Source organism: Quercus suber, unplaced genomic scaffold (assembly GCF_002906115.3).
Source record: "Quercus suber isolate HL8 unplaced genomic scaffold, Cork oak 2.0 scaffold_68, whole genome shotgun sequence".
Classification (NCBI taxonomy): Eukaryota; Viridiplantae; Streptophyta; class Magnoliopsida; order Fagales; family Fagaceae; genus Quercus; species Quercus suber.
Window position 1 is genome coordinate 903,886 of NW_027069533.1, and position 18,844 is coordinate 922,729.

General features: G+C 35.0%; 2 protein-coding genes across 3 annotated transcripts; one reads left to right on the forward strand and one right to left on the reverse strand.

The window, feature by feature from the left end:
• Positions 1–935: 935 nt before the first annotated feature.
• LOC112011789 (ruvB-like protein 1) lies at positions 936–9,011 on the reverse strand. Its single transcript, XM_065773034.1, has 12 exons — positions 8,790–9,011; positions 7,484–7,672; positions 7,178–7,309; positions 6,921–7,070; positions 5,875–6,030; positions 4,925–5,059; positions 4,430–4,495; positions 4,232–4,338; positions 1,891–1,990; positions 1,693–1,784; positions 1,542–1,611; positions 936–1,422 (listed from the first exon to the last, which is right to left on the reverse strand). Exons 1-12 carry the CDS (start codon positions 8,877–8,879, stop codon positions 1,333–1,335), a joined length of 1,377 nt encoding a protein of 458 aa, XP_065629106.1. The 5' UTR covers positions 8,880–9,011; the 3' UTR covers positions 936–1,332.
• Positions 9,012–10,505: 1,494 nt separating this feature from the next.
• Positions 10,506–17,753, forward strand: LOC112032467 (uncharacterized). Of its 2 annotated transcripts, none has more exons than XM_065773035.1 (9): positions 10,506–10,751; positions 11,493–11,659; positions 14,820–14,924; positions 15,105–15,161; positions 15,656–15,736; positions 16,049–16,083; positions 16,506–16,595; positions 16,714–16,873; positions 17,167–17,753. In XM_065773035.1, the coding sequence occupies exons 1-9, from the start codon at positions 10,619–10,621 to the stop codon at positions 17,284–17,286; spliced, it is 948 nt and encodes a 315-aa protein (XP_065629107.1). In that variant the 5' UTR covers positions 10,506–10,618; the 3' UTR covers positions 17,287–17,753. The 2 variants fall into 2 exon arrangements, with proteins under 2 accessions (XP_065629107.1, XP_023920999.2); XM_024065231.2 differs by lacking the exons at positions 10,506–10,751; positions 11,493–11,659 and adding exons at positions 12,404–12,618; positions 13,341–13,507.
• Positions 17,754–18,844: the final 1,091 nt, after the last annotated feature.

Genomic DNA, 18,844 nt, shown 5'->3' on the forward strand with positions numbered 1-18,844 from the left:
CCCTACTTTAAATGGTTTTTTTTTTCTTTTTCTTTTTTCAACATAAGGGGGTGAAATTGTGGATTTAAATCAACTAGGTATGTCAATGATATATTAATAATAGTAAATATCTAAACATGTATTATTAAAAAAGTTCTCTTGGGTGGCAATTGCGACTTCTTGGAGAAAAGTGCAACATTCTTGGAAGTGGTTGGGCAAGAGGGTGTTGCATGTGACCTAGCCACACTGCTGAAGTTGAGAGGGTTTTTGAGCACTTCATCACCCCCAAGAGATGCAGCCGTTGTGGATGCCGCCATAGAAGCCACTATGGTTTGTCAGATTGAAGATTTGATAGTGGCAGGGCTGGGGTGAAAGTAAGTGACAACGAGGGTTGGGGAGAGCAATGTGGTTAGTGTGATGAGGAAGAGGAGGGAGAGAGTGAGAGTGCAGGAGAGAGAAAGAGGTCGAGAAAAAAAAAATGAATACACATTAAAGAATTTTTTGTGTTTTGGTATTTGCATAATAAAAATTGAGTGAGCATTTTTAAGTTTGTGTAATTGAAATGACCTGGCCAAATTTTTTTTTTCTCCCTACGTACAAGAAAATAATCTTTCAACTCTATAGACCAGAGTTCGGATGATTATGTCCTGCAATACTCTCCACACATAACCCTTAAGAATGTCTTTGTGCAAAGGAATGAAAGGATACATACTATCTCATTCACCATCAAAACCAAATTATTAGTTTTTCCTTCTTTCATAATTTCAGGAAACCCACATTTGATGTAGAAATTGGACTTATATAGTAATGGTTTAACAACTCGAGCAATATATATATTTATATCTTCCAATTTACCCTTGATCACTATTTCTTCAAGTAGCATGTGAAGCACAGGAGTCAGGAAGAAAATATAAAGCAATGGGCTACTTCCATGCTGTAAATAAAGCTCACACAGATTCGCATAAAAATTGTTAAATAAAGTTGAGAATTACTCATCATCACATAACTGGGTTAGTAATTTTTCAGGGTAAATATGAAGTGCATTTGAAAGCTTAGTTCCATACATAGATGCATTCATTAACAGAATGGTGCAACAACTAGAGTTTCATCACTTGCATCGCTGCTGACAGCATAACCATGACACTACTCATGTGACAAATACAAAATTCCCGTAGCTTGGAACACTTCGGAAACATTTCACCTTTACACACATTAATTATCAACGAAGCCAAAGTCTTTGACCAAAACCTCCTGCACTTTCAAAACCCACGACAGAGAAGGTAACCGAACCTAAATAATGCTACTTCCAAATTCAGACTACCTTTGACATTCAGGGAAAATTGTTTAGAATTATCATGAAATGTATTTTTCCTGCTGCGCTTGAAGAAGTCTTGCTGAAGACTTTGCATCCATATAGAGAGCTTTCACTTCCTCAATATCTGCCTATAAATCATATAAATTGAAACAAAATTACTAATGTAGTTGATGGAAGAAGATTTCTGCAATATTTTAAATCATCTTCAATCACATTGATTACAGATTAATCCAAATCATATTATTACCTTGCAGATATTATCGCGGCCATTCATTTTTGCCATAATACTGGAGGGCGATAACAGCTGAACTGCATGCCTGAAGAGATGACAGAAGCGTCACTAAATATCTTTTGAGGGATGGGACTCAGAAACAGCAAATCTAAAGATTAAGCCAAACCTTAAGGATGCTTGTAGACCAATGTCACCCAGGTAAGCCAAACTTTCGTCATCTATAACTAGGTCCTCCACATTTGCACGGAGAGCCAAAATCTGACAGTAACAAAGACCACAAATATCAGTATGTGGACAATGATAATATGGTTAGGAGTTGAAGAGAAATTCTAGACGGTGAGAGAACACAAAATTTGGGTTGAACCTTTATCATGTCAGCAACATCATAAGTCTGTGTTCGGATAATAACCAACCGGTCCAACAAGTCAACAGGTATGCCATGAGGACAGTTCATATCAGTCCCTCTGCATGAAAACATATTCATATTCAGAAATTTTTTATAAGATTCATGTTCAGAATTTAAAACATCAAAGTAACTTAAGTCAAGGTTCCTAGGCAATTATGAGGTAAGGCCCAAATGACAAAAGCATTATTGTTTGTGGACCACTATAAACACAAAAGATCAAAGTAATTAAAGCATCACATACAAGAATTAATATATATATATATATATAAATTAAAGCAACCGCTGTCACACATGCCACCAACCTCCATCACTTGCACAAAATCAATTTAACCACCATTTTCATCCATGCAAGTAAACCCCTACCACTGAGCCCATCTACAACAGAACTTGTCCACTTAGCCCAATAAGATTGCTAAAAAACCCCCAACAATTTTTTTGATAAGTAAATAAGAATTCTATTGAATGAGACTACTTCATGCACACGGAAATCTACACAAAGGAGTCTAAAGAATTACAAGAATGGAGTTACAATTAGTAAAACCCCATGCCCGATACCAATCAAACCAATAAAATAAAAAATAAAATAAAACAATTCTATCAAATGTGTCTTTGAAATTCCCAAATACTCAAATTTATGACAGTTACACTCCTACGATAAGAGTCCACATCAAACATAATAGAGTCAGATTACAAATATGTGAAAAACTCTTGCCTATTCAATTCCACCATCCAAACAAAATCCACAGCTTGAATGCAACATTACAGTGTAACAAAAGAAGCTCCACAATCTCCCCACTATGGTGCTTACAACACCACCCTACTAGCATGAATACTCTCTCAATGAGATTGTCGCAAGGATCCCCCCCTATGCTACCTTCCAAACAAAGAAAGAAATTTTCCTGGGGCCTTGACACATGAAATACTTTTCCCAGGAAAACTCTTAGAACAGGGACCCCTTAAGGCATCACAAACAGAATGCATATCAAAATCTACATTCCCTTTCAATTGCCAAATCAATCCATCTCTACTTTCTCAATGAGGGATATTGGAATAAAGGAGATTAAAGAAGGAGGTTACCACCTCTATCTCCCAATCAATAGTCACGCTCGAATCTGACACCCCTATTCCTATGTTCCCTTATGCCTCCCTGGCAAGGAGCCAATAAAGGCATCTCTAACTAATGAACAATCATATAAATCTGGAAAACTCATCCTCAATTGTTGGTCACCACACCACTTGTAATGTCAAAACCAAACACAACTACCCTCCCCTATATCAAAATGGGTATATATACTGTAGAAACCCTTCCCACCCATGCTTATGCTTTTCTTTAAGCCACAACCATGAGTTCCTTGAACAGACTTTGTGCGCCAACCTCCCCACTCCTCTCCATATTCCATGGCTACCACATGTCTCCATAGAAGCATTTCCTTCAACCCAAAATGCCATAACCATTACCCACAATGTTCTCATTAAAGGTCACTAACTTTTTTCGCCCAATCCACCATTAGCAATTGGGGTGCAAACCGTATCCTACCCCACCAAATGCAGCTTTAAGATCATCGATCAATCCAAACAATTGACATTTTACTACATTGAGAAATGTGGAACCACCATGGCATCATCCCAGGAAAAGGCCTAGTTAATCATGGACAGACTACAGAAGCCATGAAGACCATTTTTTTTTTAACTTTGTGTTTACATTAGCAGATCAAATGAAAATGAATAAACAATATAAAAGCTCTACATATCAGATCGACAAAGTTCCAAGGTATGGATCCTCTAGCAGTGGGCAGCATGGTTTATAATATTTCACAAACCCATGTCCCACAAAACACATAAAATACCTAGTTGTTAAACTCTTTGTTACTTAGGCATCAGCACAGCTTCACTTTCTTATCCCCTGACCACCATTGCAAGCCAAAGAAAACATCTCCAAGTTGCTCCAGTTATAAGCCATAAAGGAAAGGAAAAATAGTGCTCAAAAGAAGTTTGTGATGCACTCATTTGTATGGCTTAAGTATCAAGGCTGATGCCTTAACAATATGCAATACAGATGGCAAATTTATTGGTTAAGGCCTGAATGATGATAACACCGACCACAATAATAACACATTAAGAGAAATATATCATGCATATCTATTAATCAATTACAAATGCATTCAATTTCTGCTTTAAGATTTATGACTTATCGACTGGCAACAGTAACTTTCATCTGTAACAAGTTGCTTATTAAGTTTAAAAAGATGGTCAAGGAAGAAGCACTCCAAAATTTTCAAGGTGCACAAGAATTTCATACCTCACATTGCAAAACCCTCTGTTTGTGGCAAAGATTACTATTGGAGATAGTGAGCTCTCTAAAGCACGATTCAAGTATGAAAAGCATTCCATATCCAGCATATGTACCTGCAAATAATGATAGATAAACAAATAAATAAATAATAAAGAGCAACCATGAAACATTTAAAACATGGACAGACATAATAGAGAAAAGCACCTCATCAATGAATAGAACTCCAGGGACAAGTTCTGCTACACCTTCATCAATGTACCGGTTAACAACCTGCCATTAAAAAAAAAAAAAAAGTTACCTCCAAAGCTAGACAAAAACATAAATTTGGGAACAAACATACACCATCTCATCTCTAATGCATCATAGTGGGATAAAGACAAAGTATAGAATGATTTTTTTATGTATTATTGGTGAAAAGAAGAATGGACTGTGTCAATGTCTTGGAATTTTCAACTTAATCAGAGAACTGTTAAGAAAAATAATAACTTAAGAAAAGGATTTCCCAAAATAATTGCAAAAATTTTTGAGAAACTTCGTATGACTTGCTGACCATGATTTAAGCTTCTATCAAAAGAAAATAATAAATTGAAATTAATATCTGACATAAATTTATGAAGTAGATTAATTTATTTACTTTATTATTAATTCTTATAAAAATATATAAATATATATATATATATATATAAAATGAAGTAGTACCTTATTAATTTCTTGTCTTAACTTGTCAGTGATTTCTGTTTTCCTAGGCTTCATCATCTGCCCCATTAGTGACAGTATATCTTGCCCACCTTGAGGCCGTGCATTTGCAGCATCCAGATCATGTAGTGTTACATCCTGTTAGAGATTGGATAAACAAAGAGAAAACTGAACATCAAAATAGGAAGCCCGTTACATTGCAAAAAAGTTCAGTTTATGAGTCTTCTGATAAGTATAAACTTCCAGTACCAATAATCAACATCAACATAATCTAAGAAAACAAAAAGAAAATTCTATCAGAAGCACAACTATATATATATATATATATATGAACTGAAAACAATGCTTTATACATTAAGCTCAGTCTCACTCTTTCTCTCTCTCCTAGTTCTCTTTTTCTTTCCCTTTTTTTCTTTGGCTGAGCAAAATATGATTGTATGAACCACCCAGCTCCACCCCCCACTTTACCACTTAGAACAGGCCTAATGGTTACAAATCCTATAAGAAGCTCAACAATTTACTAAGCCACCAAGAGCCACAAGGTGATAAGTTCAACCAACTTTAGAGGCATTAAATTCTAGCAATATCATCCTTGGGTTGGCTGCAGTCATAAGAGAAATTCAAGCAACTTCAAGAGTCAGTTACGTCTCGTCAGATAATTTCTGTAACGCATTTCCCTCATAGGTCAAACACATATGCAGCTTAAATTCTTTATATTTTGATGGCATATGCTTCACACAATGTCGATATGGCATTTATGAAAGAAATGCTGCAATTACTAACTACACTGACGGTCAAAAAATTGAAATGCGCAACTATCTTGAATCCTGATCTCATATGGAACACACATAGTCAGGAAATGCCCAACACTATTATTATAAATTAGTATGTCACTTATGAGTTTAAGAATATGCAACATACACAAAAAAACTAGTAGCTGAATGAAAACAGACCTGAACTATCTCCTTCTTTTTGTGAACCTCTCCTTTAGGAAGTGGAACATACTCTTCTGCTTCAAGGTCAAATTCTGTAGCAAAAGCGTCACTTCTGCCCACCCTCTTTACTGCTCCACTATTTGCTTCAATGTATATAACATCACCAACAGCCACCTGCAACATTGTATCAGGTAAACCAAAAAGGGATCAAACTATAATCAATTTTTTAATTAGATTCTCCTTTTGAGCACACCAAACCCCAGGTTAAAAGTTTTAAAATAAATAAATAAAAACAGCAGGAAAATGAAGAACAGGGATCAAAGTGTAATGACATCAGATTGAGTTGCCTGTCCTAAGTTAAAAAAAATTAAAAATAAAACAGAAATTAGCCCCAAAAACAAATGACCTGGCATACTCAAGCACATGTTGCAACACTAGTAATACTGAATTTTTTATTAGGAAAAAAAGGGACGTAAAGTATACAGAAGATGTGTACAAAGGTTCACTTAAAGACCACATTCAAGATTCATCTTGTCTAGAAAATCTATTTATAAACCAAAAAAATGAGGATGCAGCCAAAAGCAAGCAAGCATTCACTCATACTGCTATCATTTTGTTTTCTACAAATCACCCATGTTATACGTAGAGTAGCATTCCATATTGATCCGTTACTTTGCCCTCCAAATATAAGGAACAAATAAGTAACCTTTGAAGGTATCAGCCACTCAAAATAAAGAAAAGGTAAAAGACCACAAATCTCTAGCAATAAAACAATAAAGCCTTAGATATTCATCTAATTTGCCACTAGCTTTACACATACAACACCAATCCACAGGGATCGTATTCCTTTTGATGGAAGAGCATTTTGCAAGATGACACTAATAAATGAACATAGTCATTGAAAATTTTGCATATAACAGCTTCACACACACTCCATGGATAAGAAGGATGAGTAAATTTAAAATACTTCGCAAAGAGATTATACAAAGTAAATGAATATATCAAAAAAGCAAATATATTTCTATCATTGTAAAAATAACAGCAAATAAATAAAAGGAACCTACCTTCTCCTTGATCAAGGCATCATAAATGGTTGGGTCCAACTTCAGTTGCTTGGTTCCTTTCACAGTTTTTAATCCAATGATCACATGGCTAATACTTTTACCATAGCCACCTGTCACACTCTCAGCTTCTTCTGGGGAAAGTTCAGTAACCTATGACAAGAAGAGCAACAAATCAAGAATTAAGAAGTAAAGATAAAAATAACACAAAGAGATTATGGTCACATCAGACTAATATCAAAGAAGCATTAGTAACTTGCCTCTCCTTCATAGACTTCTTTATTTTCCTTGATACGTAGACCAATGGCCCGTCGAAAGTTTTCCATCAAAACCTCAGTTTTCTTTACTTCTGATGAGTAAACTTCTGACCCAACCATTGGGCAGAATGGAACCTGCAAAATAACAAAGAGAGTTTTATTTAATAAGCCTGAAGGACCATCAATCATCTAATATCATAATGGGGGGAAAACATGAAACATCAACAAAGAACTCTCACCAAGGAAACATAAAAAGTGTTGATAAATAAAAAAACAAAACAAGTTACCAAGATAAAATGTGAGAAGGACCTTGCTCCCAAGTTCCTGTGCTATTCCAAGAGCCAGAGCTGTCTTTCCAGTACCAGGAGGCCCAGCCAGTAGAAGTGCCCGCCCAGCCATTTTCTTCTGCCGTATCATATCAACTACAAGACCAGATGCTTCCCTTGCCTCTGCCTGACCCACAAACCCAGCAGCCAAGGGCAATGCTCTTCCACTGGCCTGGAAATTAATGACCAAAAATCCAATATAGAATTACCAGTTATTCACATGAAGATCAAACCAACCAAGAGCCAGAGCTGTCTTTCCAGTACCAGGAGGCCCAGCCAGTAGAAGTGCCCGCCCAGCCATTTTCTTCTGCCGTATCATATCAACTACAAGACCAGATGCTTCCCTTGCCTCTGCCTGACCCACAAACCCAGCAGCCAAGGGCAATGCTCTTCCACTGGCCTGGAAATTAATGACCAAAAATCCAATATAGAATTACCAGTTATTCACATGAAGATCAAACCAGAAAACCAGTCATGATCTACAATATCAATTCAAGCAATGATCTATTTAGGCCTCTAGGATTTGGTCTTCTGACAAGCGACCCCTTTTCCCACCTTTGGTGCCCATAAACAGGTGTATATAATTGACATTCACAAGCTCTATTTCAAATTTTGTTTTCTTGCCCACAAAACAAAGGTCTGCCACTTTATAATAATAATAATAAAACACACACACACACACACACACACACACACATCAACATATAGGCGAGAGAGGACAGTGCAAAGAAAATAAAGTAGAGCATGACAATGCACTATCAATATGTCCATACAACCATCTAAAATTCTCAGAATCATATAGTCCTAAAGAACTAATCTCAGCATCATATTCAGTGACCAAAAAAGTAAAACTACTACCAATCACATAATAATTCATAATAAAGCAACTAAATTTCACGAATGCCGACAACCTACTACAACCCTCCTCTTTTTCCGGGCTTGGAACAAAATGTATGATACTAAGGGTTCATTTGGTTAGGTGTTTTGGAAGATTAAAAGAGCGTTTTTAAAACCCCAAGACTCTATTTTGCAACCACAACTCCTCGTACGTAGCTTTTTTAACAAACAAACTCAAAACACAATTTTCCAACAGCTTATACAAACGCAACCTAAGCACAGTTAGAACAATTACCATATCATTTTTAAAAAAACAATTATTTGAAGACACATTTATATAAAGAAAATTTAAGTCGATGACGGCAATAAATTGTAGAGATTTTAAACACCAAGAAAAACAAAAACCCTTAAAGCGTCTAAAAGTGGAAAATTAGAGTGTGAAATTTATATACCTCAAGGCCAAGACCTTTGATGTGAGTGTGAGTAGCAATGCGCTGCTTCTTCGTAGTGGACTGGACCTCTTCTATCCTCACTCTATCCATCTCTCTCTCTCTCTCTCTCTCTCTCTGTTCAGTTTAGGTTTTGCAGAAACAGCTTGGAGGTGGTGAGCAAGGTGTGTGTGAGGGTTTAAGCAGAAGGGAACGAAGAGGCAACGCGCCTTCGCGGCTGGGCTTAAATTTGGGACTTGGATATGGAAATGGGTCTTTTGGTTTTGGGACCGCCTGAGTTTAAACGGTGTCATGGGCCGGATTTAGTTGGGTTTTTGGTCTTAATGTCGACCCAGTAGAAATCCAGCTCATTTATAACCCATAAATTGTTTTACAAGAAGGAAATTGTTAAGAGCGTATTGATCAATTGGAGTATATATTGTCAATGGTAAAAGAGATGTTAATAAAATCTAAATACCAAAACTTAAGTAATAATTTTACACCTCACAAAATAATAAGAATGGTTTTTAAGTTTGATCTAACTTCACTTTTATTTAATTGAGTTTTCAAAATTTTGAATTTATTTAATTAAGGCTTTCACATCAACTTCTATTAAACGTGTGCCTTTAAGTGATTGTAATTTCAATAATATTGATGCTTTTGCTTCGTTGTTTTGCTTGTGGTGTGAGTTATTGAGTTCATATGGGACAGGTAACTGAAAAGAAAAGCATGAGATTGACATATTGCATTGTAAATATCTAGTATTTAAATGAGTATGATTAAATATCAAGTTTTGGAGGAAACAAATACTTAGTTACATTTGTTGTTGTTGTTGATATTTTGATAGTTGCAACAATAGAGAGGATTTAAATTATGAATGTATTTGTTGGAAATACCAAATGATGCATATTGAGTCATGATTGCCGGTTTATCTTTGAAAGTTATTTAAAAACTTTGCAAGTTTCTTAAAGAGAAGGTGGGTTTAGCATCTTCAACTGTAACTTATCTTTTGAAGACACGAGAAATACGTAGACCAAACTCTTGAAAATGGTCACATCTTTAACCATATTTAGCACATGTCTATTCATAAGAGTGTTTTTTTTCACATAAATTTCAAACAATGCTATTTATCAAAATAATTGTTTAAAAATGTAATGTTAAGAAAAAAATGGACGAGAGATGTGAATGAATAGAAGGGTTAAAAAATTAAAATGGAATAATGGAATGAAATCAAACATAGATCAAATGGAGTTAAGAGAAGAGAATGAAAAAAAAAAAGTGGAATTTAGATATTGAGCATCTAGAGAGACAAAATATAATAGTTTATCTGAATCCAAATGTTGATGAACATCCAAATTCCAGTTTATATTATTTTCAAACGTGATAACAAGGTATTAAAACATACAAAATATGGTTTTTAAAGTGCTAAATTTCATATATTTTGATCATTCATTATTTAAATTTATTGTCAAAAGTCTCGTAATTCAATTAATTTATACATTTTGGTATGTCTACGACATTCATGGTTTAAATTCTCTCTCCTCAGGTTGTAAGTTGTAAATTTCAAATTATAAAATAACAACAATAATAATAATGGATTCCTCTAATTTGTTATCTTTCAAAAATCTCAAAATCTCTTTCTTTTTCGATTTATTTATTTTTTAACAATAAATTGCGAAATGTCTCATGAGATTGGGAAAAAGCCAATTTTGCACAATTTGAAACGACCTTTTCAGTTTTGCCCACTCCCCCAATCAACATCATCCACACAGATAGATTACTTTCATATGCTTGTATAGAGAGATATTTGTTCATTTCATAGGGAAGAGCCCGGACTGGATTGCCCAATCACAATGGATACTCTTTCAAGAGTTAGGTGCTTTACTACCTCTACCAGCTCTTCCAACATTCTATTTCCAAGAATTTCTCCAACTCCTCGTTCCACACTTCCCACTGTTTCAGTCCTAAGAACAAGCCCTCGTCCAGGTTAGTCAGCGTAGTATAATTATAGTACCTTCTCTTCACTTTGATTACATTGAATAGAATCACTCAGCTCACTTAGAGATAACAATGCAATTCTTCTCAGTTTCCTTGAAAATGGAAGACCCAATTCAAACTCTTATTTTTCCTTTTTTCTTACAAAGACTTTATCTTTATAGTAAATTATGGTTTTTTTTTTCTTGGGTGTCATTGGATATTGGACTAATAGTTATAGTTACTCCTATACGGGTTACATGATGTTTTTACAAAGTGCACAAATTTGGGGTTCTGGGTAACTTTTGAGGACTTTTGCCAGTGAGCTCTAGCTAAAATGGCACTTCACTCCCTTGTAATTGGCACTTGGATGGATATTTATTCTGGAAGCTGATTTTGTTGGGCCAAACATACTTTTGAAACTACTAATTGTGATGTGACTAAGAATATGCTGTTTATAAGAGCCAAGCTATTCACTTTTATTGGTCTTTGTAGATGGATGTTACGACTAGAATTGTAGAGATTGAGAGCTCTTTCTAGTTACATTTTATGATTTATGCATGCATTTTTCATTGACCTTGTAAATTGTCAGGATTGTTTCTATTTATAATACTTCATCATGCACTAGTTTTTAGCTACTTGTGTTGAGTTGCATGTGCCTTATGTGATCATAGTTGCTGGTTGCCTCCCTCGCCAACTCACCAGGGTAATTACTGCAAGCTTATCTTCTTTGTTATTTTTCTTGACTTCCAGTGAGTGGAGTAGCAGAAGAGGATGTTTTGCAAATGTCCTTTAAGGAGAGAAAATTAAGCGGAGATTTTATATCAAAAGCTTCTGATATATTTTGGCAGAGGGAGGTCCAGCAATTTGTAGATGCTGATGCCGGCGAACCTGCTGACACTCCTCAACAAGCAGAGCAGGTATACCAAGTTTTTTATTTATTTTTTTATTTATTTAATTGTTCCTTTTTTTTAGCTAGCATGAAAAGATACTCTTTGCAGGATTACATGATTTTAACTTAAAGGAATATATCAGTGATTGGTCAATTGTGTTGCATATATTAGAAAACTAGTAGTTTTCCCCACCGCAACACCCCCCCCCCCCCCCCCCCCCCCCCCCCCCCCAGATCAAATGGAGTAAAGAGAAGAGAATGAAAAAAAAAAAAAAAAAAAGGTGGAATTTAGATATTGAGCATCTAGAGAGACAGAATATAATAGTTAATTTGAATCCAAATGTTGATGAACATCCAAATTTCAGTTTATATTATTTTCAAACACGATAACAAGGTATTAAAACACACAAAATATGGTTTTTAAAGCGTTAAATTTCATATATTTTGATCATTCATTATTTGAATTCATTGTCAAAAGTTTCGTAATTCAATTAATTTATACATTTTGGTATGTCTATGACATTCATAATTTAAATTCTCTCTCCTCGGTTGTAAGTTGTAAATATTAAATAATAAAATAACAACAATAATAATAATGGATTCCTCTAATTTGTTATCTTTCAAAAATCTCAAAATCTATGTCTTTTTCGATTTATTTATTTTTTAACAATAAATTGCGAAATGTCTCATGAGATTGGGAAAAAGCCAATTTTGCACAATTTGAAACGACCTTTTCAGTTTTGCCACTCCTCCAATCAACATCATCCACACAGATAGATTACTTTCATATGCTTTTATAGAAAGATAATTGTTCATTTCATAGGGAAGAGCCTGGACTGGATTGCCCAGTCACAATGGATACCCTTTCAAGAGTTAGGTGCTTCACTACCTCTACCAGCTCTTCCAACATCCCATTTCCAAGAATTTCTCCAACTCCTCGCTCCACACTTCCCACTGTTTCAGTCCTAAGAACAAGCCCTCGTCCAGGTTAGTCATTGTAGTATAATTATAGTACCTTTTCTTCACTTTGATTACATTGAATAGAATCACTCAGCTCACTCAGAAAACAATGCAATTCTTCCCAGTTTCCTTGAAAATGGAAGACCCAATTCAAACTCTTATTTTTCCTTTTTTCTTACAAAGACTTTATCTTTGTAGTAAATTATGTTTTTTTTTCCTTGGGTGTCATTGGATATTGGACTATAGTTACTCCTATATGGGTTACATGATGTTTTTACAAAGTGCACAAATTTGGGGTTCTGGGTAACATTTGAGGACTTTTGCCAGTGAGCTCTAGCTAAAATGGCACCTCATTCCCTTGTAACAAGAGCAAGGTAATTGGCACTTGGATATGTATTCTGGAACATACTTTTGAAACTGCTAATTGTGATGTGACTTAGAATATGATGTTTATAAGAGGCATGTTATTCACTTTTATTGGTCTTTGGAGATGGATGTTACGACTAGAATTCTAGAGATTGAGAGCTCTTTCTAGTTACATTTAATGATTTATGTATGCATTTTTCATTGACCTTGTAAATTGTCAGGACTTGTTTCTATTTATAATACTCATCATGTACTAGTTTTTAGCTACTTGTGTTGAGTTGCATGTGCCTTATGTGATTATGGTTGCGTAGTTGCCTCCCTCGCCAACTCGCCAGGGTAATTACTGCAAGCTTATCTTCTTTGTTATTTTTCTTGACTTCTAGTGAGTGGAGTAGCAGAAGAGGATGTTTTGCAAATGTTCTTTAAGGAGAGAAAATTAAGCGGAGATTTTATATCAAAAGCTTCTGACATATTTTGGCAGAGGGAGGTCCAGCAATTTGTAGATGCTGATGCCGGCGAACCTGCCGACACTCCTCAACAAGCAGAGCAGGTACACTAAGTTTTTTTAATGTTCCCCTTTTTTAGCTAGCATAAAAAGATACTTTCTTTGCAGGATTACATGATTTTAACTTAAAGGAATATATCATTGATTGGTCAACTGTGTTGCATATAGTTGCATATATTAGAAAACAAATATTTGCATATAGCTGAACATATGGGAGGAATGAAATTCAACTCTTAAGCTGCACTTATGACCAGCAATTTTATGAAATCAGGGTTCAGCTTTGTTTCCTTGTCGAGAACATGGCATAACTGTAATTTTAGCATATCAAACTGTTTGGGATTGGTAAATGATTATAAAATGTTGTCCTTGTGCATTCTGCATAAATAATGAACATTTCTAATGTAGGTTCCGGAAATCCTCTTTTCATTTGAAATAGAAATTGTATCAAGATAGTTGTTTTTCTGCAAAACTGTTTCTCTGACCATTTGTCATCACCGTCAACAAACTGATTTTGAATCCCGTCATCCTTTCTTCCACACATCCAGATTTTATGCATCTCCTATGCCTCATATGACTATTTGCAATTGGAAAGAGTGGTCTGATTACTGATGGTGGGTTGAGAATATAATGCTTCAAAGTATCTGAAGTATTGCGAACCTATCAGGCTATCTCAGCACTTCTCAACATTTCTAGAGCCCCCCAGATTACTAGATGAAATTAATAGAAATTATTGTGTAAGATAGTTGTGTATTAACGCTCTGAGAATTTGACAGGACAATTTGTCTATCTTGAAAAAATCCCAAAGCTCATACATGCCTATATTCTTTTACAATATTTATGATATCATTCCCTCATTCTTGGTTCATCTTTTTTGGAAAGTTTATGATGGATCCATTAGTTTAAAACACGATTTTAATGTGTGGGTTCCTGAAGCAAAAGCAGTCAGACGCATATATCTTGAAGCATAAGCTCTGTGGGAATGGCTTGTGAATAAATAAATCAGTTGCTGGATTTAATGAAATCAAGAGGGGGAAGGAGGATCCTCATCAAATGTGGAAAGTATTTAACTGCACTGTCAGACAAACACAGACTTTTTGCATCTTCTGGTCTTTGATAGGTTCAAATTTTAGCTTTATTTAGTGACTACCTTCACCTTTGATTTATTTTTAATTTAATCTCAACAACTTGTGACTGATACCATAAACTAAAATGTGCCTTCCTACTTCGGTAGTTCTTTGCCCTTTCATTCTTCCAAAACTCTAATTGAAAATCTTGCCGTATTAGTGTTTCATGTTTATATTTGTGAACAAGCAAATTCATTCAGTATTTCACCTTTTTAATGGTCCTTTATTTATAGGTAATGGAAAGTGATAATGATGGTGGGTTTTTGAAACTGTCAAGAACCTACGAATGGGTATCAGGTGACAACTCTGCACCAGTCAATAAGAAAGCCATCGCTAAGGTAAGCTTTTAGTTGTTTTTATTATAGACACTGATGCTTTATGTTTGCTATTAAAATCCACCACCCTTCACCCTCCAACCCCTAAGAAATATAAAAAATTTCCTTCATGGAATTTTGTTTTGTTTATTACTTATCTATAGTGCAATTTCAGTTGTTTCTTATCTATATATGCAATTACAGGCGTTGCAGGATGATAGTGAAAGAAGGAAGAAACTGAACCTCCTCAACTATGAAGCTGTATGATACTTTTCTTGACTCAGTATGCAGCTGAATTTTTCACTTTTGAGGGGTTTTAATTTTTATGAAATCAATGGTTGGGTTTTGTATTTTATATTTCATCAAGAGTGCATATATGAATTTACTAGCTCAAATGTTATTTCCTTCCATTGTAAGAGCAAGGTGGAGGATGAGGTGGTGGATTTATGACCCCCTGAGTGTGTGGACTTACCAATAAAAAAACGTGCATAGAGGAGCTTTATCATGTTCACCTGAAACATAACCTTCACATTCTATGCAGTTGTAACTCTCTATTACCCTCCCCCACTTCCCTCATTTTCTCTCTTATATGGGGAAGACAAAAAACCACAATGGTTGAAGTAATAAAGAAGGATTAACCAGGCCCATTTTAGTTTCTTTTACGTTTTTTTTTTTTACTTTGCTGCATCATTTCCATAACCAAAATTATTCAGATATCGTAGAGGATGCTGATTTTTTTGCACCTTCTCTTGTAGCTCAAAAGGGAGATGATGCTTTTATCTGTTGGTATTGGAACAGCATGCAGTGGGTATTGTTTGATAGTTTTATCAGCCCAGGTAACATTTCACAGGGAAGAATAAAGAGCTAGTCTTCAAAGTTAAGCAATACAGTTGCTCCAAGTCATGAGAAATAAAAAATTTTCCATTAGAACTTTAAAGATTTAACTGCTGATAGGATTGGAATAACATGAATACCTGGAATTTTACTGGAATTATTCTAACTCCTCTTGTTTTTAAAAGTTATTTTCCTTTTCTTTTTTGTCTTGACAGCAACTAAATCAAGCATCTTTTATTTTTTCCAAGTATTTCTGGAAATAATGTAGTTTTATATGCTTAAAGAGTACTGACCTGCCTCTTTTACTTTCACAGGCTGCAGTTAGTTATGGGACAGGAGTTCTGTTCAGGTTGATACATTTGTACTTCATATGTTTAGATTGTTTAATTGAAGTAATGGCTTCATTGAGTGACTGTTCCTGAAAATGTAATGATTCCCCATAACTTGAATATGACCCAAAAAGGGGAGTTCCATAAACAGTTAATCGTTTTTCTTTTTAGAAGATGTGTTAACCAAGCCATTTCTTCATACTTTCACATGACTGATATAGTTGCCCTTTGCTGCAAAGATTCAGCAATCAAATTCTTTTTAGAGTTATAGATTTTCTATGGACTTACTGGAATCTTCTGCTGAACCAAATTAATAATGCTTTCACATCAAATTTTAAGAAAAGAACGAAGGGAAAACTTCCTGAATTTGTTTACAGTGTTTTAGCAGCCCAAGTTATTCATGTTTATTCTTGTATTTTAACTGACATTGTTTTCAGTGCAGTTGCTTGTACCTTCAGCTCTTATACAAACATGTAGACAACCTGTCCAGAGAAATCGTTCCTCAAGTTTTCACGCAAAAGAAGAAGAAGAAGTAGAACCCAAAACTTCAGCCTTGATCTCTTCATACTCTGTGTTGTCATTTTCTGTAGTCAAACACTCTTTATTCCCTTTTATGGCTAAATTAACGTTATTCTCCATCTCCAACTCAGAATTGGAATCAGAAGTGAGGACCTTAAGGATTCGATAGAGAAGGCCATCAAGGGTAGTGGAATTGCTCTTTCATCTCCAAGGCTTGTGATCCCAGCAGCAATATATGGATTGTGGATTCTGTCTCATCAGTATTTTTCCAATGACTTATTTGATTTCCAGGTAACCCTTGAAATGACTTATACTGTAATGATTTTATTTTATTTTTTTATTTATTTTTTCTGGATTCACGTATTAGGACTGGTAAAACATTCGCCAAGAGCCTGGCCATTGTAGCTTAAGTTCTTAACTGGTTTGCATTTCTTGGTGTTTCCAAAGGAGACGTCCAGCTTCCAGCCTTCAACTTCCCCCTCCCTCAATTATTGAATTATCTAAAAAAAATTTGACTGAAAAGAAATTTCCATGAAGCTTAATTAGGAAATTTGTCATTTTATAGTTGTATTGTTTCATCACAGCTTGTGCCAGCCATGGTTGGGATGTTTGTCTATAAAGCTGCTGCTCTTGTTCAAGTCTATAGAGATAATGAGGACCTGCAATTTGTCTTTCCAGAAAATGGGGATGGTTCAAGTGACTGAATATCATCTTCATTAGCAATTATTTTAATAGAGCTGGATGCTTTGCGGAAGTTCACTGTCATTTGGGTTATAAATTCAGCTTCCTTTTGCAAGCCTACCTATGTTGACTTCAGTACCTAGATTCAGCCAAGGAAAGCACCTACAAGACGTCCAAAGTGAAATACTGCATTTCTTTTAGGATCTGATTCCAGCATGGTTAGCTGGTTCATATTAAAACTCTGCAAGTTCTACTAGTAAGGGCTAAACCTCTACTCTCAAGCATGATGACCTGCTCGGTGAGGGTATTACTAACATCTGTTCCAAATTCGAGTATGGTGCCTAATACATGTATGTGCCTATTTTTATGACGAACGTCTCTGTCAGAAGTTGTTATTTTTGGGTGATTATGTCATACGTTCTTTCACAATGGTGTCAATAACTTTATCTCAAGGAAAAAAAAAAAAATCCTACAAATTGATGGAATCAAATCTACTGGTGTTAATCTTTTCATACTGTTTCCACCCCCATTAATCACTTCCATTATTCTTCTTTCCAACATGGTTGCAGTAAAATTTCCACTATAGTGTGTAGCAAAGAATGCAGGCTGCTATGTACTATAGTGAAGATTTTTACTATAGTATTAGCTTTCTATTTGCACCTGTAAAGTCTGGAATTATATTAATGGTCATTTGCCAAATTATGGCTAAAGGAACAAGCAGCAAAAGTGTCACAAAGAAATGATAGATACAATTTTGAGATATTTATTTTTTATATAAAAACTTCCCAAGTTTCATCAACCTTCAATCTAGCTCAAGTACTTAACTTAGGCCAACTAATATTAATATATGCATGATTTTATTTATACAAAAATCCTCTTTTATGATAATAAGCCCTGTATAAGGCCAGGAAGAGGGCAGGCTTATCTCAATTGATGACTCATGTTGATCTTTTTTTTTGGCTGAGATGATACATGTTGATCCAAAACAACATTAATAAAACTTTGTTATACGTCAGAAAAGGAAAACTAACTTCGAATATCCTAATATCAGCATCCCAGAATGACAAATCAGTAAGAGACAAAAGGCTGAGGTTGAACTTGGGTACATGGGGATCCAAACGCTTTTAAGTCCAAAAACATATGATTGCTCATCATGGGGCTCAGGCCGGCTTCAGATCAAGACATTGCTAATCAGGACCTTTATTTTTCTGTCTGCCCATTATTGTTATTGTTAAATATGCACTTATGTTTTTTTTTTTTTTTTTTAATTTTTTTATTAGAGGTGATTTCAAATTACGTTCTCAATAATATTTTGAACTGAAAATATATTAGCTTTGTTTCAATTGAATTCGAGGATTAAATTTAATCTAATGCAACATATGCATTTCAGACGAAAAAAAAAAATCATGCAACTAAAGGAAAAAAGAGAGAGACACAGTTTATGTTTAATACATTACTGTACTGGATATGTTGGAATTCAAACATGTGTGCAAATTTGGATACATCTCTGAAGCTCAACATGTCACATGCATGAGTGCATTGGACACAAATTCCACTAAAAAATAAATATAACAATTTTAT

Coding starts and splice junctions, on each gene's coding strand:
- LOC112011789 (XM_065773034.1), bottom strand. CDS start 8,879: ATGGATAGAGTGAGGATAGAAGAGGTCCAGTCCACTACGAAGAAGCAG. Junction 7,310..7,483: donor CACAGGAACTTGGGAGCAAG/GTCCTTCTCACA, acceptor GTTATTTTGCAG/GTTCCATTCTGCCCAATGGT. Junction 1,423..1,541: donor GCCGCGATAATATCTGCAAG/GTAATAATATGA, acceptor TATGATTTATAG/GCAGATATTGAGGAAGTGAA.
- LOC112032467 (XM_065773035.1), top strand. CDS start 10,619: ATGGATACTCTTTCAAGAGTTAGGTGCTTTACTACCTCTACCAGCTCT. Junction 10,752..11,492: donor AAGAACAAGCCCTCGTCCAG/GTTAGTCAGCGT, acceptor CTTGACTTCCAG/TGAGTGGAGTAGCAGAAGAG. Junction 15,162..15,655: donor ACCTCCTCAACTATGAAGCT/GTATGATACTTT, acceptor CTTCTCTTGTAG/CTCAAAAGGGAGATGATGCT.